This window comes from Talpa europaea (genome assembly GCF_964194135.1).
Source record: "Talpa europaea genome assembly, chromosome: 12".
In the NCBI taxonomy this organism is placed as follows: Eukaryota; Metazoa; Chordata; class Mammalia; order Eulipotyphla; family Talpidae; genus Talpa; species Talpa europaea.
The window spans coordinates 62130075-62151686 of NC_140079.1; the positions used below are offsets into that span (position 1 = coordinate 62130075).

A 21612-nucleotide genomic window follows, 5' to 3' on the forward strand; every position below is an offset into this window, starting at 1 on the left:
TTGAGTGATAAACAATCAGATGTAGGTTTGTGTACCTGGCAGACGTGACAGCTCGGTGCAAAGTGAAACCGTGTGACATTAGGAGTCTGATATCCCGGTGTCGGTAGAGCTGGTTGCCTCTGAAAGTTCTGAGGAAGAATCTATTCCATCCCTCTCTCGAAGCTTCTGGAGTTTCCTTAGCTTTAGACATATCATTCACTATCTGCCTTTGTCTTCACATGGTCTTCTCCACCATATTTGTGTCTGTGTCTCTTACCTTCTTTTTATACAGACACCAACCATATTTGAATCTAGGATTCAGCCTATAATATGAGCTCGTATTCATGTGATTATACCTACAAAGATCTTATTTATAAATAAAGTCACATTCACAAGTACCAGGGGTAAGGACTTGAATACAATTCAATCCATAACAGTTACCTTGTCATTTGATTAGGCCATTAGGGAGCAGGGACAGAGGATCAGAGGAAGGGGAGAAAATAAGGTTAGGTAATTTATTACCCCAATTCTGTTTTTTAGCATCACCATGTACTACTTTATTCTGTAGGCTGAAGATCATAGCTCTTGAGAGGTGGCCTTCTCCAGTGTCTTTCTCTCTCTCCTCTCATAATTGCATTCTCCCCTGGCCTCATTAGGTGTAGAGATATTAAAAGTACATGTAAGTTTATTTATTTTTACTAGTTTGGGAGTATTTCATTATCCCTATGATTTCTCTATACTCTGCCTCAAACTTTTGTGTTTTTTTTAAAGATTAACTTATTTATGCATACAAGAACTTGTGTACAGGCCAGAGGTGTGGTGGGTGAGTGAATTCACCAGAGACAGAGTGGGGAAGAGAACAGGCAGACTGACTGAAATACACTAATGACGGGGAGCAGTAGGTGAGACAGGAGAGGTCTGCTGCACCATGTGGGTAGCTCCCCGGCCGGCCAGGGATCGAACTTGTGCTGCAGAGGCTGCAGACAGTGTCATAGGTTGCATCTTAACCCCTTGCTCCACCAGGGACACCCTACCCCAACCTTTTGATATAATCTCTATATATTAAAATTTTCACAAATGAACCTAGGTTGAGTACATTATCAGACATGGATCTTGACAAAAATAATGATAATATTTTTATTTTAGTATAATTGCTTAGGTAACAGAGTAGAATATGGATTAGAAAGGAAGACAAGAAGAAGGGTACTGAGACCGGAGGAGATGGTACAATAATTCAGATAAGAAATGATTGGACCTGAACTTGAATGATGGTAGCTATGATTGGACCTGAACTAATGATAGCAGTTATGATGAGAGGAGAGGAGGGATGCCCAAGATATTTGTAGATAGAATAAATATGGCTTGGAGCAGTCCTCTTAACAATCTAATTCATCTCCACCAAATTTTTACTAGGTAAGGGGAAATTTGATCCTGTAGTTTATTTTGTACTGTTTTCAAAAAAGGTGAAGACTTATAAATCAGTAGAAGAGAGGCAAGTAGGATAGGTGCCCCCCAAATTTTTAAATAGTGTGATGTGGAGGCAGGTGTGGAGGAATTAGGAACGATTCGAGTTTTTAAAGGTTTTAGTGTCCTGACCCACTGGGTCAGGATAGCATTTCTTGCGCCATCCCATTTTCCAGGGCCCATAAGGCGGTACTGATAAGGAGTGCATGGCCCAAAGAAAACTTCCCAAGCTAGTCTGGGATCCACGAGGAACAGAAATGCGATATTGGGCTTCGCACCTATGCATGCAGCAATGTCATCCATATAGGGAATGTAGGCACATTTATCTTCACTGGTATCTTTTATCACACCCCTGAGAAGAAAAAGAGTGATCACTTTGCATTTTCGAGTAATAAGAGTCAACTCTCTTCCCCCCCATTTCATTTCATTCTATCAGAGTCAAACCATTCTTAGGAATGTTTTTCTATTTAGGGGAGAAACACGACTAGACTGTGGAAGAACAGTGTGGAAGCAGGGGAACTAGATAAGGGGTGACAGCAGGGGTCCTGGTGAGAGATGATGGGGCTTGATCTGGGGCATAGCAGCAGGGGTGGAGAAAGGTCTGGATTCTGAGTTTATTTGATAATAGGTGTTGACAGCATTGGCTGATCTGGGTGTGAGAGTAGAAGAGGAGAAAAGGATCAGGGATTTTGATTGATCATATGGAATGAGTAGCTACTGACTGTGATGGAGATGTCTCAGAGCGGCCCATGTGTAGCATGGCCTGGGGTATGGTGGAGGTCAAGAGTTTTGTGGACTGAGAAAAGCATGATGAGGTTAAAATGAAATAATAGCATGTATTTGGGGGGTCTTAGATTTATAAACTGGGGAATATAATTTCAGGGATTAATCTAAATTATGTCTACTAGGGTTTTTGTTCAAGTTTTTTTTTAAATGTAATTAAAAAAATATAACTGTTAAGGTGTATTCTTTTTTTTTTTCTTTAAAGATTTATTTATTTATGCATACCAGAGCTGGGGTACAGGCCCCAGGTGTGGGGGGTGAGAGGATTCACCAGAGACAGAGTGGGGAACAGAACAGGCAGACTGACTGAAGTACACTGCTGAGGGGAGCAGCGGGTGAGACAGGAGAGGTCTGCTGAGCCATGTGGGTAGCTCCTTGGCTGGCCGGGGGATTGAACTCATGCTGCAGAGGCTGCGGGCTGCGGAACAGTTCATAGTGCTGTGCTTAACCCCTTGCACCACCAGGGAGGCCCGATGTTATTTAAATTTACTAATGTTGACAGTGAGGCACAGAGAAGTTAAGCTCCTTGGCTGTGGATCGAACTTGTGCTGCAAGGGCTGTAGTGGTTGTGGATAGCTTCATAGTGCTGATGCTTAACCCTTTGCGCCACCAGGGAGGCCCCTGTTTAAAGGGGCCTGTTTAAAGGGTTTAAAGGAAAAAAAAAAACCCTGTTTAAAGGGTTTTAAAGGAAAAAAAATGGGGGAAGAAGTATAGAACGCAAAAAATTAGAATTTGTCATAGATTACATTTCTTGCAGTTTATTGGCTTTTACTTAAATGGGTTTGGTTTATTCTGGAAAAAAGGAAAAGAGAAAAAAAAGTTCTCAGAGGTAGCTGTGTCCAGCTGGAAACTGGTTCTTGCCAGTCAGTAAATAGTTTTTAAAAGTTAAATGCTCAGTAAGATGGCATTTTGGGCACAAGACAAAGCTGGCTTAGTCTAGCTAATCCCTTTTCACAGCTTTTAGACATATTACATTTGATATATCTACTCCATACCTAAGTGGAAACATCTAGACAGAAATGGATTGGGAATTGGTGTTCTGGAAAGAGATTTGGGCTAGAGACACAAGCTGAGAGCCATGAGTTAGGATGACATTTAAAGTCACAGGCATCTAAGGGTGAGTATTCACAGAAGGGAGAAAAGACCTGAGGATTAGGATTGGGGATCATCAATTTTTAGGAGAGAGGAAAAGGAAACACCAGTAAATGGAGAGAAAGTGCAGTCTGAAAGGCAAGAGGAGAATAAAAACAGGATGGAGTACCAGGGGCCAGTGAAAGGCAGCAATGTCACCTGCTGGGGCCAGCCTCTGTGTTCTGCTGGGGCAAGGTGGTACCTCACCTGACACACATGACACCACCATACTGGTGGTTGGAGGAGTCAGGACTAAAAGGATATTCTTTGGATTCCTAAAGCAGTTGTTTCCAATCTACCACAGTGCTTCTCTATGCATGGTTTTTATATTGAAGATTCTTTTTATGTAGTGGCATATATTGTTGATTTTTCCTGTAGATTTTCCAGATTTCTTACCTTTCTATGAGTTCTTTCTTTTTCATATACTCAGCCATCAATTTTTGGGATGGAGGTATCTTACAGAGTCCTGTGAGAAAAATCAGAAACAGCACTGAAGTCACAGGAGGTTTTCTCCTTGAGTTTTCCTCTCCCTGCTACTCCCAGGGAAATATGAGTGTCAAAGCTCAGAATGGAATTGGAGTGCAGAGGATAACTTTCTGGAGTAAGACCCCTTCCAAATCCACTTGGCCAGGGTGCTCTACTTCCAGAACTGTGACAACGCCTCGTCCTCAGCCTGTGCCCACATAGTGGTCCTCAGAACCTGCCCCAGCTGGCCTGTCCCTGCCTCTTTTCATCTGCAAACACATGACACATATTCTCATATGTAGTAGTATTTGTTGTTTTTTTTTTAAGATTTTATTTATTTATACAAAAACTGGGGTACAGGTCAGAGGTGCAGGAGGGTGAGAAAATTCACTAGAGTCAGAGCAGGGAGCAGAACAGGCAGACGGACCAAAGACACTGCTGAGCGGAGCAGCAGGTGAGGCAGGAGAGGTCTGCCACGCCATATGGGTTTATCCCTGGCCAGCCGGGAATCGAACACGTACTGCAGAGGTTACGGACAGCTTCACAGTGTGGTGCTCAACCTGCTGCACCACAGGGGAGGCCCCCATAGTAGTATTTATATGTATTAGATTGTTCGTACACCCTTGTATTGTAGTGTGTGTGTGCTTGTGTGTGTGTGTGTGTAAAGCTGTTCACTGATGAAATGTAAAACTTAACCCTATTTTAAAACCCTGCTTTGGTATATCTTTGCTTCTGTTTCCCAGAGCCTCAAGCATGGAAAGAGGCACCTGAGGTCTCTTCATCCTGCTGAGGCTTCATCCTCTAGAGTTGGTGTGAGTATGCGCTTGTTCTCCATCTTCCTTCTAGACCATCAGCGCCTGAACTCTGTTTTCCTGATCAGTTCCACCCCTGCCAGGGGTCAAGTGTTCACCATTTAAGATAAGCCAAACTTATCTCTGTGGTGTTCTAAACACCAGGGTTATTTTATTCTGTAGAAAGCTAGCACACTATTTGGTAGTTCCTGATTGCCTCTTGGAGACTTAGAGTGTGATCTAATCGAGTTTTATTTGGTTAGCTTTGTCATTCTGATAAGTATTTTTTTTTAAAAGATTTATTTATTTATACAAGCACTGGGTACAGTCAGAAGTGCAGGAGGGTGAGAGAATTCACCAGAGCAGAGCAGAGAGCAGAGCAGGCAGACTGACAAAGTACACTGCTGAGGGGAGCAGCGGGCGGCAGGAGAGGTCTGCGTGCCATGTGGGACCCTCGCAGGGCAGCTGGGGAGCGAACCAGCGCTGCAGAGGCTGAGGGCAGCTTCTCAACCCAGCGCTCAACCGCTGCGCCACCTGGGAGGCCCTGATAAGTATTTTTTTGAGCTCATAAAATAAACAGGTACTTAAGAGTCTCTGTGGTTTTAATATAATTGGATAATGCTGTGAAAGCACTTTAATTGGGCTTAAGGAAATGAAAATTTTGTGATAATTTAGTGAAAGTCTGTGGAGTTTTCCCCTATCATGTAAATAAAATGAGATTCCCAAACCACCTTCTACCACCCCCTTTCAAATAGCATTTGCTAATTTAGTTGAACACATCATTTTAAAGTATGGTTGATGATATCTATTATATTTGTGCAGTGTGTCAGAAGTCAGTATGATTTAGTACTATGTTATGGGTTATTTATAAGTTGCGGGTGATTGCTTTTATTCATTAAGGACAAAATACTGCTAAAGGACAGTTTATTGACATGAATGTTTATAGTTTAAAAATAAAAATGCATTCTTTAAAATGCTAAGTAATCTAAAATTTGCCCAACTGAGAGAGATGATTACAGCAATAGTTGGAGGAGCTACCACTTAGTGAGCATTTATTATGTGCCATGTATTGTACTGATTGCTTTTTTTTTAAAAAAAGATTTATTTATGCATACAAGAACTGGGGTACAGGCCAGAGGTGGGGTGTGTGTGTGAGGATACACCAGAGACAGAGTGGGAAGCAGAACAGGTGAAATAAGTTGCAGAGGGGAGCAGTGGGCCAGACAGGAGAGGTCTGCTGCACCGTGTAGGTCACCTCCCTGGATGGGCATTGAACTCATGCTGCAGTAGCCATAGATTGCTTCATAGTGCTGACGCTTAACCCCTTGAGCCACTGGGAGGCCCTTGTACTAATTGCTTTTTAAAAAAAATATTTATTTATGCATACAAGAACTGGGGTGCAGGCCAGAGGTGTGGGATGGGGGGTGAGAGGAGTCACTAGAGACAGAGTGGGGAGCAGAACAGGTAGATCTACTGAAACACACTGCTGAGGGGAACAGCAGGAGAGATAGGGGAGGTCTGCCTTGCCATGTGGATTAGCTCCCTGGCTGGGGATCGAACTAATGTTGCAGTGGCTGGCAATAGCTTGACAGCACTGAGACTTTAACCCTTGAGCCACCAGGGAGGCCCCTGTACTAATTGCATTGCAGACATTCATTTTGCAAAATCCTTGTGAAAGAGTTCTTATTATCCCCATTTGATAGGAAAAAGGGCTAAAACTTAGAGGACCTCACAAAGCTAATGAGTTTCAGAGCTGGGATTGGACCCCGTTATCCTCGTAGTGGTAACTAACAGCAGTAGGACCCCACCATCTAGAATATTTCTCACGGGCATTTCCCAAAGGTTACAATCTCCTCAGAACTGAACTTTTCCACTGTGTGCCTCATCCTAACATTTTTCTTTGGAAGCAATATTAAATTCTACTTTTAGCAATAAATGGAAAGACAGTAAATAAACTAGAATAGACTAGACTAGAATAGGATTCTGAGGCTTCCAATCATTTCAGTTAGTCTGAGAAATAGGATCATATTCTGTTGTCCAAATTTATCCCATCAATAGAGTCAAAATCTCTCTATTCAATCACATGAGCAATATAAACATACTCATCACAATGTTAGACATATATAAAATTAAGCATTCACTTTTTGGGGGGTATTTTGTTAGGTTACATGTATTTGATCTTTAGCTACATTGCAGGACACTGATTTTAAGAGTTAGTTGATTACATAGAACTTTATATAGTCAAGGTACCTTTGAAAACTCTTGTGGCCCATCGGGCCTGGAGCTCCGTGGCCGATAAGATGGAACCTGTGACGCTAATGAGGCCGATGATAGCTAGTGTGGTCCTCTCTAGGTTTGAGGGAAAGACTTGCTTGTACAGGAAAATCTTCTTTGCACAAAGGCTTTGGAGAGGTTCTTCAAGAAAAGGAAAAGAAACTGTGTATCCTGTGGAGAAGATTACAGTATCTATGTTTTCTTCCACAGTCCTGTCTTCAAAGATGACAGAGGTTTCAGTAAATTCCTTCACGCAGGTTTTTATGGTCACAGTCCCACAGAGGATACACACTGGCAGCTCATCATTTATGATTATTTTCATTTTTTTCCTTTGATACAGAGAAAAACATTCACTGTGGTAATATCTATGAGACACGTCAGCAAATTATTCATTTGGTCAAATCAGTGAAATTTATCAACAAAGTCAAGCAAGTGAATCGACCAATGCCTTATTCAAGACCTTCTCCTGACTTACTGTACATATAATGTGATTTGTTTTCCTGTTCTTGGTAAAGGGTACACGGAAAATTACTAAATCTAGTCTTTCCTGGTTGAGGTTTAAAATTTTCTAACTCTTTGAAGGAATTTCTGGAGCAATGTTCTTATCAGAGAGTTAGGATAGATACATGACAATCCTTCTGAAGATCAGTTTTGGGTCTCACTGCACTCAGGCCTCAATCAAAGAGAAAATTAGCAAGAAGCTTTTGGACAAAAATTTGAAAATCTGAATCTTTTCATACTGATAGCTATTTTCATTATGAACATTAATCTAATCACAGTAGATATAGTGCCTTTATAAAATTTATATGTCAAACCATCTGGCACCACTAATTTTCCTTTTGAGTTGAAAAATATCTTACCAAAAGACTATATTTGGGTAAATCATACAGTGAAGGTCACATTTAATGATCTTTGCATGCATTTCAAATGTTTGCCAATGTGCAGTAATATACAGATGTATATTAAAATACATGATTCTAAGAATTTCTATTTGAAATTCATACTTCTAATCATTGAGCCAGAGTACACATTTATTAAAAGTTACTGGTGGTTGGCCATCCTCGCTCCTTGATACTGTAGATACTCTAGTTGTAGATGGTAACTATTCTAATATTTCCCAAAGCTGACCTAAATTTACTGATTTTCAGGCTGGAAATGAAAATTTCATTCTCCATTTTCTTCTCGTTTCATGAATTGCTGCTTTTGTAATCAGACAGAGCATACCCTATTTTTAAGAATCACTGTGATACCTGATGGACATTCTTAAGAAAATAAACTCTCAAAAGGATAGACAGAGGAAGCATTACAGTTATTGAACATCGGAGTTGTGAATAAAATAGAATGAGAAATATCGATTCCACCATTTTATCATGAAATAAAAAAAATAAGTACCCCTTTGCAATACTTAATCCATAATTCTCATGGTTAAATCTTTTATTCAGCTGCCTTGCTAGACTCCACTTTTGTACACTCAAAGGCAGAACTTCAGATATAAAATTATGGCATCTTCTTGTATTCATCATATTATATGGGTAGCCCCCATCTGAAGAGCGGGCAATAACCCAGGTTCCAGTTCTAGTACTGAGAAATACCTAAAAAAGTGAGGCAAGAAGGATAAATACATGTTCATCATTTTATAGTATTTTTCTTCAACATGTTTCAAATGTTCTTATCACATTATGATCTTATAACAGAGAACAAAGATCTACAGATTACTATCTGTTCCTATTGCTGTTATTGTTTTCACAAATCACACTGATGTGACCTACATAGCTGTTAAAGTATTTTCATTAGGTTTGCTATACAGATTTAAAATACCAGTAGATACGAGCTATTGATCTGGCATTTTTTTTTAACATGTAGATAATAAAAGAATCTAAAGTGAAGATTTGAAAATACAATTTTAACTGAGTTTAAAAACACTGTTCTCTCCAGACATAATCATTTTCCTATAATTTATGATAAAGTAGAATAGATTTCTAGTTGTGGATCCTTGCTGAGACTCTCTAAAATCATGATGTCTACTTCTTTGGCAAAATAAGGGTTGTTTTTATCTTAAAACAGGGTATAAATATGATGTCTAATAGAAAACTTGGAGATGTTCAGAAAACATCCTCTCCTTTTTAAATAAAAAGGAAAATAAAATAAGTAAAAATACATGGAAATTTTGCTGTAATTACAAAGGGAGGGTAAAAAAGAAAGTAATTGACCTGGTTGGCACAATTTGTTCATTTGGTCTTGTTCCTGAAGGAGCATCTCTGAAAATTCCAGTGGTCTGGAAACCACATAATTTTCCTAGACCCTTTCTTGGAGATGGCTCAGTTTTGTTAAGTGTGGATTTTAAAACAGTTCAGGGAGGGTAAACAGTGGCTTTAAGGAAGTTCAGGGTTTTTTACTCATCTGGCATCCCCTAATATATTAACTGGCCAGTAAGTGTTATAATTTTGAATAGCCCGCTCCAGTCACTAGAAGTGATGCTGGGAATGGGGCATGGATTCAGGGATGATGTACCTGAGAAGCTGCTCGACTGAGCTCCACGGCAACATCCCCTCCAGTGTTTCCGAGACCAATTACCAAAACGCGTTTGCCTTGAAAGTCTCCTGCGGTCTTGTAATCTTGACTGTGCAGGATCTGGCCTTTAAACTTATGGATTCCTGGAAAGAAAAGGGGATTATAAAATTAAAAGAATCTAGAGTTATGATTCCCTCATAGACAGGCATAGGGTCTGTGATAAAAAGGAAGTCCCTGAAATATGGCAGTCTGTTGCTTGTACTGATAATTGTGGGAGGTAGAACCAGCATATGCTCTTCTATGCCATTGGATGCTGTGAGCCTAGATACAGATTGGGTGGAGTTTGCTTTATTGAACATTTAGGAACACTTATATTCCATATGAATGGAATATAAGCAATCAATGACTTAGGAAAGTTAAGCTTATGCAGACAACAGTAAGAAACATTTCATGCCTTACCTGGAAATCCTCTGCAAGAAGTAGATTATTTGATGCTTGTTATTTTACACGATAGATATATTCCATATGTGTGTCATTTGTGTATATATTGACACATTGAATTTTAATTCAATTAAAATTTCTCACAAAAGAAATTTCATGGCAAATTCTTTTGTAAATATAACTTTATTCTTGTGATTCAGACTTGTTACACTTTGCTTTATGTTACTTTTACTTTGTGATTTATTCTACTGGATTCTTATGTTACTTGTTATTTCTGATTGATCTCTCAAGCTCCTAAGATTCTATCAATAGAAGTACCACTGTGAGAATATTTACATAGTGAGAAAGTCAACCAAATATTTCTCCTCTTGCTTTATTTTGCTGATCATCTCCATGGCAGATGGGCAATTTGAAGCATGAATTCATATAAACTGACAATGGTGATAGCCGTGGAAGTAAGGGTGTTTACTGTGGAGGCTGCAGCTATGGAAATTTTGAAAAGGTAGCAGAAGGAACAAAAGGGGGCAGAGACTGACCTGTTGACTGGTGAAAGGAAACACTGACAAGGAATCAGAGAGAAAAGTTCAGACAGACTTGAGAGCCTTCAGTCGAAACTTCAAGTGCCTCTGAAATTTAAAGTAAGAAGACAAAACTATCTCTACCATATATCCTCCTACTATTCATTTAGTGACTCATTCATTTACTCAATAACATCATTGAATAGCTACTATATGTAGCGATATTTTAAAAGGATTCTTTGCATCCTGAGGGTCCCCAAAGCAGAGAACTAAATGTAGTAGTTGCCACATTCCAAATGAGATGTTTAACAAACTGCAGAGTTCGCGAAGAATGTGTAAACAGACCCATTTCATGAGCCAGAACTCTTCCTCCTTATTGAGGGATTAGTGTTGAAATGGCAAGGGGATGGAAATTGGAGACTTTCATGAGAGGATTTTTTTTTTTTTCATGAGGTATTGTTAAAGGACTGTGGTGCTTTCTGTCCCTTTGGCATGAGCCAGGTTCTGGGGGCTTCAAGGAGACCATTGTAAGATATTGATCTTTGGAGTCCATTGGGCACAACCTAAATGGTTGTAATGGAAACTACCAGCAAGGGGTGATGGGTGCCCCATTAGTGAGATTTTCTGTCTGCTATTGACAGTATGAGGTTCTCATTCCTGTGGACCAGATGAAAGTCACATATGAGAGAGTTGGTTTGATGTCAGTCTCAAGTGACTTTGCACAAGGTAGCCATGTGCACAAACACTGAGTCCACGGCAGACAATCTCTATGGAGATGGCTCTGGGAGAAGCTAGGTTTTAAGGAGCTTGAAGTGCTTGGCCTATAACAAGGGTCTGCACTGAGAGACTGCCAGTAATGGAACATCTCTCTGAAGTAGAACCAATAATAGCACCCTATAAAGTATTAATGCTTAAATACCCCAAGAACCTGAGAAAACTAGTACCAGATTGGTGCCAGTCAAGAAAGACCTTCCTGCCCCCTTGCTTTTTATCTTTCCCTTGACTCTAATTCTGAAAGAATCCAACTGCAGTTGATGGGTGAAGGGTCTGGTGGGAGGTGGAGCTTATAGAGTTAGGGAGAAATCAAGCTCACCAGCTAGCTGTGGGAAGGAAGAGGCTTCACTATTACAAGTAGTTGCAAATTTTGATCATTGTATGAGACAAAACATTTTAGTTATGAAAATGAGGTTTTCTGGTAATTTAAAGTCATCAGAGGACTTTTCATTATCTGGAGTAAGCAGAAGCATGAAAACTGCCTGATTCTGCATGCAGGGGCAGGGAAAGATCAACACTACAGATTAGGTCTGCATGGACATTATAAGAAAAAACACAGTTAGTTAATAACTGTACCTTGCAAAAATCTGTTCTTTCAACATTATATAGCCCAAGGGCCTACTTTAAGTCTATGTAACTTTGAGGATAAAATGCAGTCTTTCTCACAAGTTGTTTATCTTCTAGTGGGAAATAGGTAAATAGACAATAGCTAACTAATATTTATTCAGCGCTATTAAGAAAGTCCCAGACATTCTTCTAAGGGCTTTGTACATTATTTAAAAAATTTTTTTCTAATTTTTAATTTTTTGAAAGATTTTATTTATCTATGCATACAAGAACTGGGGCACAGGCCAGAGGTGCAGGGAGTGACAGAATTCACCAGAGACAGAGTGGGGAACAGAATTGAAATACACTGCTGAGGGCAGCTGTGGGAGAGGCAGGAGAAGTCTGCTGTACCATATGGGTAACTCCTTGGCTGGCTGGGGATTGAACTCATGCCGCAGAGGTTGCAGATAGCTTCATAGTGCTGTGTTTAACCCCTTGCGCCACCAGGGAGGCTCATATACATAATGTTTAATTCAAACCACACAGCACTGGATAGGGTGGACAGTGTTGTTATTTAACTTTACTGCTGTTGACAGTGAGGCACAGAGAAGTTAAGAAACTTGCCCAAGATCATAAAGTGAATAACAAAGCCCTGCTACTTAGGTCACCTGCTTGATCTTGAGTCATCTGCCTCTGGATCTCAGTTGTCAAGTGTCACACTGTACTGCCACTATAGTTGGTACTATAACAGCTCTAATGGAGAGTCTAACCTAGACTGAGCTAAGGAAAACATGTTATGGAGGTAACTTTCTTCTTTCAGGATGCAGTTTGAGGGCTGATTAGGAATTTGGCAAGGAAAGCACTAAGGGGATTCCAAGAAGATAGAACAGAGTATGTACTGAATGCTTAGAAAACAGGGCATCCAATCATCCATTGAGGTTTTGCTGGAGAGGAACTTCTTGTGGGCTCAACCTTGGCTTATAAATTGTGTATCTTCCATGTTATCTAACACAATGCGTTGAAAATTATAGGCTCCTTATAATTGCATATTTGAGCAAAGGACACAAGGAAACATAGGATGCATGGGTAGTTTCTGAGACAATGTTTGGTCAATGCAGTGCCCAAAAGGAAAAAAGGAATCAATTTGGTAAATCACAATTACAAATTCAGGAAAGAAGTAAAAGACAATTATTTCGACTCCAGATGTGATATGTGTGACAATGTTTGACTTTCAACTAGTTGTGCTAACACTTTGTAGATAAAGCTTATACTTTCTATGTATTTTTTTTGATAGGTACAAAAGTAATAAACCCAATATTTCCTACAGAGACAGAAATTCAGGTGCCCCAGTAAGACATTCATGTCCAACAGAAATTTTAAAGCTCTCTGTGAGACATACTGCGGTGATTGGTGAAAACCAGAAATGGAAATTCAAAAAGAGTAAATCAGATGTCAGAGTGGTTTTGACAGAATTTTAAATCACTGAAGAAATGTAAGAGAGTTGTAGCTGTCTTGCACTCTGGTATAAGAAAATTTACAGAAATTATATCTATTCCCAAATGATTTGGATTTTGTCCAGGATTGTTTTGTAATGTCTTGCTATTTCCTTGATGGACTCATATAACTACTCAGGCTATTTTCTGAATTGCTGGGATGTCTGAAATGTTTACTTTACCACTGGATGAGTTCAGGAGTACCGCCCCAATGTCACTTTATTATTTTGAGGATTTTGAGCTGAAAGCACTTGAAAAACAGCAAATACAGAGAGAAGTTTTTTTCCCTTAAAGGAGCTCAATGGTCAAAAATGTCCTGTGAGTTTCATTAACCAGAGAAGACTGAATGACAGGAGAGTTGACTAGAAATTGATACCACATTCAAGGAAATTTTGTCACAAATGATCATCTCTCATATTTACTCTTTTAAGTGCTCATTCATTTTTCTAAAAACCATTTACTTTCCCTTAAATTGGCCATGTCCCTCTTCCATTTCCCCTACATTAAGATACTATATGAAATCTCATTGGTGGTTTTGTGAAATGTATTTTTTTTCCCTGTGATGCCCCCACATGTAATATAATAAATGATTTTTACTTGTTTACCTTTACTCCTGTTATTCTGCCTGTTGTCAGTTTATTTTTATTTTTATTTTTTTCAAAGATTTATTTATTTATACATATAAGAACTGGGGTACAGGCCAGAGGTGTAGGGGGTGAGAGGATTCATCAGAGACAGAGTGGGGAACAGAATAGGCGGGTTGACTGAAATACACTGCTGAGGGGAGCAGTGGGCAAGTCAGGAGAGGTCTGCTGCACCATGTGGGTAACTCCCTGGCCGGGGATTGAACTTGTGCTGCAGTGGCTGCGGACAACGTCATAGGTTGCGTCTTAACCCCTTGCACCACCATGGAGGCCCATGTCAGTTTGTTTTTAGACCCAGCTATTGAACTAATAGGTAGAGGAAAAGTCTTTCCACTCCCAAATCCTGGAGGTGGCATGTTTCAAGGGAAACAGACACGGAGGGTGGTTCATTTTAGAAAGAAAGAAATTATAATCCTTTCCCTCAGCCCTCAGAATAAATTGATCTGTTAAGGTCAACTTATTGACTTTAATAGAGCCAAGGGACGTTTTCTATTGCAATTTTAGTAACATGTATATGTGATTTCATTTTCTTTTCATAATAATCTCTTGAGGTCTTTATTATTTTCACTCATATTTTACATATATGAAAACAGATTTGGAAGGATTATGTGATTTTTTGTAAGATCACAGTCTGTGAGTAGGGGAGCTGGGATCAAATCCAAGAACTGTGAGGCAAGATTCTAGACTTTGAACCTTAATGCTATGCTCTGTCACCCTCTTCCAAACAAGATTCTGATCTTTAACCTCTATGTCATTACCTCTCTTTCTCTCTTTCTCAAGTTCATACTGTGATCACTTTGTGCATGGTAAATTGCATTATTAGTTTGCTCAGAGAATGAATTCAAGCTGTATTTAGTAGAAAGCTACCTTTTACAAAAAATCCTTAAGCTCAAGAGTTGCTTTTATTAAGCATTTTCTGTTGCAGTCATCCCCCTATCCCAGAACCAACTTTGCCAATTTACATACTTTATATCACCATTTGGAGGCTTGTTTCTCAGCTATTGGTTGATTGTCCATAACAGCATTCTCTAGTTATAGTGTAAGTAGGACTGACGGTAGTTAGGAGTATAGGGTAAGCCATCCCAAACCTGACTGTAAGCTATATTCCAAAAGCATATTATACATTTTTGACACTTACAATACATTTCCACATAGAAATATTGCTATAAGAGGTGGGTATATAGTTATTTAGTTCTGTGCCTTTGTGGATTTAGTTCTAGACCAGCAACAAGCCAGAAGCCCACTACCCATTTGGACTTAATTTTGGGCATAATAAAAAATTATTAATCAAATTCTTAATCTATTCCTAAACACATTTTTTGAGAGGATATTTTGTTAATTTGAGATTTTATTTATAAGTCTCAACAATTTGAGGTTGGCTGAACTAAATTTTGAAAACTTTTCTTCACATTCTTCCTTTAAAATTCTGTCATTTCCTTAAAAAAGTATGAACATTTCACTTATTGAATTGCCTTGGAAGCCACTGACAAGTGACAGCAGAAGAGTACTTTCATATATTTTAGTAATCTTCATTTGACCTCAAAAAATGGAGCTTTACCAATCCCGAGCATATAAAAAGAATGGACCATTGAAAGCAAGAGTGTTTGACTCTGTAAAAGGAAATTTCTAAAATCTTTGTTATGATAGTCTGATTTAAGAAGAGTATGGATTACTATAGTAGTAACTACTTTGAAAGGTGCAAATAGTTCTTTAAATATATAATTTCTGGTGTGTTTCTTAAAAAAAAAATCTATCAAGTTTCCCAAAAGCCTCACTTCCTTTAGGTTATTGAATAACAGGAACTCCTGATTCAAATGACCTGTAATTCAGTGACAAAAATCAAAACCTGTTCTTTTTCATGATAAAGCTGATAGTTTTGAAATTTATGTGAACACTGAACTTGAATTGGACACACATCTAACGCTTGAATGATGGGGCCTCCCTTGTGGCGCAAGGGGTTAAGACGCAACCTGCGAAGCTCACCAAAGCCACTACAGCACAAGTTCAATGACCCCGGCCAGGGAGGTGACCTATATGGTGCAGCAGACCTCTCCTGACTCACCCGCTGCTCCCCTCAGCAGTGTATTTCAGTTGATCTGCCTGTTCTGTTCCCCACTCTGTCTCTGGTGAATCCTCTCACACCCCACACCTCTGGCCTGTACCCCAGTTCTTGTATGTATAAATAATCTTTTTAAAAAAAAAGCTTAAATGACATTAACATTTATAGTAATAATAGTAAGACTGGACACCTACAATGTGCTTTATATCTTCCAAAGGTATATACTATTTTGAAGGTACACGTTCATTTTGTATATATTATTTCTGAAGGAACATAAAATTATTTATCATTATTTAGAAGTATTTCCAATGACAAATCAATAGCTTTTCTTCTAGAAGAGTAGGCATGATCTCAGGTAGAACTGACTCACCAGGAAAAGATTCCAGAGGTAAGCAGGGATTTGGGAAGTGTCCGGTGCAGACCATGACAGCATCAAAGACATCTCTTTCCTGCTTCCCCTCTGTGTCTGTGACGACCTCCCACTGACCAGTTTCATTAAAGTCTGGATGCTTTGTTATGCTGCACACTGTGGTCTGAAAGCAGAAGGCAGTTGCTTTATATCCATCACTTTGGGATCAGGAATGACTGTTAAGGTGACCATGTTTGTTACTTCCAGTGGATAAGGCAATCTCATGCTCTGAAGTCTGCCAATATTGATTTGTTTTGCCCCTAGAGAAATTAAGTAACTTGTGCAGAGTCTTAAAACATATCATATAGACGAGCACCCAAAACACTTGAATCCTTTCATTGTAAGGAAAAACAGTTAATTTTTATTCCTACAGAGGAGATGCATTATACTTCCTGATGTCTTGGAAAAATTTAGAAAAATGAGTTTTGATGCATTATAATGTCTATGATTCAGATTTCTAGTCATTGCTTCCCAATCGGTTTCAGGAACAAAATTTTTCCTTTCATTTCAGAAGAAAAATTATAAACTTCATCCTAAATGAGAGCTTAGATTTAGAGAAGGAATCGGGAAATTCCAGTATTTTACTAATTTCTGGGCCTGCAAGTGAGTAGCAGGAGAAGTGACAAGGCTTTGTTACCTGCCTTATTCAGGTAGAGGTAAAAATAAGATATAAGTTTACTTAAGTATCCCGTTACCATTAGATTGCTAAATGGACCAGTTCCCATTCATCTGTCTACCATAACCCAAGGTGTCTTACCCTAAATCGAATATATTTCAGAAGGTCAAAATGCTTAGCAAATTCTTGGAGATAGTTCCAAAATTTCTCATGCTTCATGAAATTGGGGTAGTCTTCTTGGAAGGGGAAGTCACTATAACATGACATTTCTTTGCAGACATTTGTCACTAATGATTTGTAGACCCTGGTCATCCCATCTTTAGATGTGTCCTAAGGAGAAACATAGTTAGCTTGGAGGGATGGGGGAGACATGAGTAAGAGAACAGAAATCACAATGGCTTATGCCAGCCCAGTTGAGAGGGCTGCACAGCTGTTAGTGTTCCACTTGTAATTCCAAGAAAACGTAATATTGGATCCCATCCTATACTTATCACAAATTATTGATGGCATTGGAATGATCAAAAACAGAATCTTTCTCAGGCTACAAATAAGCTAACCAAATTTAACAGAACTCTCCAAGACTCACATTGTCTTTGAACAATTCCTTCAACATGGAACCCATGGTCCATTCTGGCTACCTTTTTTTCTGCCTTTTCATGTTTAATCCCCCGACTCATGCTCCAGAACTCTTCCTCTGCCCTGCTCAGGGAACTGCTCGCTGGCTTTTGTATTTACTGTCTCTGTATACTTTCAATCTATGTATACACTCTCTTCACCGGAACCTTACTATCAGCACTTAAAATACTGGGGTCTTTTATTTAAAAAACAAAACAAAAGCCCTTTTCAATCTACATGTCTTCTAACTTTCTTTCTCTCTCTCCTATTTCAATCTTCATAAAATAATTATTACATATTGGCAACCTTTGTTTTCTCACAGATTCCTCAAGTTGTTGTGTCACTCATTCTCTATCACTCAAAAAACAAAACAAAACAAAATCTATTTTAAAGGCACCAGTGAATATCTTGGGCCTGAAGCTAATCTCTATTTCTCCTTCCTGTCTCTTTGAAAACTTCAATCACTGTAAGATCTGTGTGAGGTAGCTGTCTGGTCCCAGAGCACCTTATATGGTCAAACATTCCTTAATGACAACAATAGATTCTGAGAAATGCATCATAAGGCAATTTGTTATTGTATGAAGACCTGAGAGTATAATGTTACAAACCTAGAAAGCGTAGCCTACTGCATGCCTAGGGTATATGTTACAGCTTATTGGGACCACCATCTATGGCATCTGTCTTTGATTGAGATGTCATTTAGTGATGTACAATGTAACTCTAACAGAAAACTGATCACATTGTAATGGTTTGTAATGGTACTATTTCTGTTACCTGTTAGACTGTAGGGAGAGCAAGGTGTCTGCCTATCTTTCTCTCCATTATGTCTTGGTAGTAGGGATATGACAAGTACTTGCTGCATCAATGAAAATTAATACCATAACTGCATTCTTAAAAAAAGGTAGTATATATATGATTAGAAGAAATTACATAGAAAATTTAATAGTTTACCTGTCAGTATTGTTATGAGGTATAATTTGTATTTTTCCTTAAAAAAACTCAATATTATTTTCTGAAAGTAATCTACATAATGTTAATGTAGAAGGAACCACATCAGCCATGGGATCAGATACCAAAAGTCATACAATCCAGACCCAATACTTTCTTTTCATTTACATTTGGTGGTTTGATGAGGATACTAGTATGCCAGACTTTTTTCTAGGACACTACAATCCTAGGATTGTAACCATTTCTGCTTATAAACATTTGCTTGTTCAGTCTTTTTACCATCAGTCTTCTTACCATCAAAGATTGGTAAATACACCCCCTCCATGAAGACTTCCCTCATTTGTACTGGTTTGAAGTCATCTTCCCTACTTTGCATTACCATAGGTGTTGCTCCTCTCTTCCTCCTGAAGCATTTAGTACTGGGTCCTCCAATTTTCTGATACTTTATACCCCATCCCTGGGACAGGTCTCTTGATTCTCACTGAAGACCCTGCAGGACATGTCCTCACCAGAGGCAGAGGTACTTAACTACTTTCAGCCACACCTTATGATGCTCAGGTTAACTGATGTTGGCCTACTCTGAGCATAACCCTCTGGTCTGCAAGTTCCACTCCTAAGAAGGACTGATCAGAGACTGGGTTCTTCGTATTTTGATAAAGTGAAGGTTATTACCCAAACCTTTCAACGTCTGGGTCCTTGCCTCACCTTGCCAGTCGTCTTTCCAAAGACCTGGTCAACACTGGGTACTACTCTGATCCATATTCATCAAAGACATTCAGGTTACCTGATGTGACACTGCTACTTTATCTTAGAATATCCATGGTCAGAAAACCACTGTAACTTCAAATACCCTGATTGTCTATTGGGTGTAATTCTATCTTCCTCTCTCTTCTAAGAATCCCTGTCCTTTTCTGAACAATTTTCAAGGTTCATCACCTATGAGACTGCATCCTGCATAGTTTTAGTACTGCACTGTGTGTATGCTCGTGTTGTTGCAGTGAGCTGCTTCCTCACTTGATCACTAAGATAGGCTAAAGCCACCACAAATGGCCAGGATTATGGTTGGGGGTGTGATGGTATGAACTACGCACAGTGAACTTCCACAGTCCCCCGATGTCATTGCTTTTTTCAAAGCAGATGGGCTGCAGGTCCTCATCCAAGCAGCATTTGATGGAGGACAGGCCACTTACACCAGCTCCAATCACTGCAACTCGCTTGGCCATAGTAGACTCTGCTAGAGGAAGGGATAGAGGGCTTTTTTAAAAAAATATTTATGCATACAATAACTGAGGTATAGGCTAGAGGTGTGGAGGGTGAGAGGATTCACCAGAGACAGAGTGGGGAGCAGGACAGGCAGATCTACTGAAATACACTGCTAAGGGGAGCAGCGGGTGAGACAGGAGAGGTCTGCTGCGCCTTGTGGGTCAGTTCCCTGGCTGAGAATCAAACTCATGCCATAGTGGCTGGCTATAGCTTGATGATGCTGAGACTTTAGCCCCTGAGCCACAAGGAGGCCCGAGAGAACTTTTTGATGACAAAGGTGGAAGGGAGCCCAACTTTTGCAGTGATATAACTATCCTCCTTTTAACTTTGATCTGAGGCAGAACCCCATTTTAATTAAGAATGCAGGCTCTGAAATCAGACTATTTTCTTATTTAAATATTTTATTTTATATAATTTTTACACTTTTTTCATCTTTGCACAATGTATGCATTTTCATATTGGTTATATTACCCATACAATTGCCCCCCACCCCTGCTTATTTTGACTCTAGTCCTTCCTTTCCCCACCCCTCCCCCCCCCAGTGTGTCTCTGGCTTATAGTTGCTTGTTGATCTTGATTTTTACTTTGTATTGATTAGTCTTTGAAATCAGACTATTTTGGTTTAAATGCTGGCTTAGTAACAGTATAAATTTGGGCTTAATAACAGACTTTAATTTTCTCATCAGTAACATGAGCATAGCAGTAATAACAACAACACATTTTAAAGGTTTGTTGTAAAGATCAAATGACTAATATATTTTGGAGGTGCTTTAGAAGTATGTCTGCTATATAGTAAGTGCTCAATTAAATTTAGCTTCTTTGCCATCACCAAGCCCCTCTGAACCTTAGAAAATGTAGCCAGCAGAAATGTTAGTTTTTATTCAACACATCTAGAGTTCTAAAGAACAGTTGGTCTTGGAGGCATGTCCTGCCACAAAACAAAGATACTACATTAATCAAGGGGGCAATTCTTACCCTTGCAGAGAGGCAAGATTTACTGATTACTATACAGAACAAGAAAGAGACAAGAAAGAGACAAGAGACAAGTCCCCAAAGAAAGAGACATGGGATATTTTAGTATCCAAAATGAGGCCAAATGAAAATGAAAATACCTGTATTTTTCAGCAGGGATTAGAGGAAATATGTGTCATGGAGATTTATAACCAGTATTTCTTGATTTCATAATTTGGGCTTCTGCAATAAAGCTTTTGCTTTGATCACCGCTTAATACCCTCTTTCCTTCTATTCTGCCTAGAGAAGACAGCTCACACAGATAAGATTTATTGACAAGTTTAGAAGCAAGTAGGAAAACAAACCTGTAGCTTCCTTTGTGTTGAGGAATTGGAGGTTCAGACAGCTCCTAGTCAGAAACAAATGACCACCACCAATAAAAATACTTGAACTTTCAGGCCACTTGATAAGGATTTGGAGTTGGAAGATCTCTGTTGTGCTGTCTTTGCAAGAATAACATGAAAGAAATGGAATTGGTAAAATGCAAAATGTGTTAGATTAGCAGCATTAATTTATTCAGCTGATGTACTCTGGCTGATTTTAGTGCAGGTACTGAGCCAAGTGTGGGAGCTCCAAAGGTGATTGAGATCTAGTGAATAAATAATACTAATATAAAAGGATACAATGATTGGCCATAAGTAGGTGACCCTATGTGGAGAAAGGCTGACACACAAACTGTCATCTGGTACATTCTATAAGTGTGCTCTGGTTCAGTGTTTGGAGACATTATTGGGCTGTTCAGGTATGCCCGAGACATGGTTAGAGACACAGAGTGAGCTGTGTCTTTTCTGGGCAAAATATCTTGTCCTTTACAGACCAATTTAGAAATGGTACAGGCAGAAAAACCAAATTGAGAATCTGCACCTCTTCAAATTAT

At 39.2% G+C, this 21612-nt stretch overlaps 1 protein-coding gene across 1 annotated transcript; it reads right to left on the minus strand.

Annotated features, from left to right (window-relative positions):
• Window positions 1–1368: 1368 nt before the first annotated feature.
• Window positions 1369–19684, minus strand: FMO4 (flavin containing dimethylaniline monoxygenase 4; the record flags this gene model as incomplete). Its single annotated transcript, XM_084250072.1, has 8 exons — window positions 1369–1795; window positions 3754–3823; window positions 6864–7216; window positions 8280–8479; window positions 9399–9541; window positions 16244–16406; window positions 17040–17228; window positions 19553–19684. The coding sequence occupies 8 exons, from the start codon at window positions 19682–19684 to the stop codon at window positions 1369–1371; spliced, it is 1677 nt and encodes a 558-aa protein (XP_084106198.1).
• Window positions 19685–21612: the final 1928 nt, after the last annotated feature.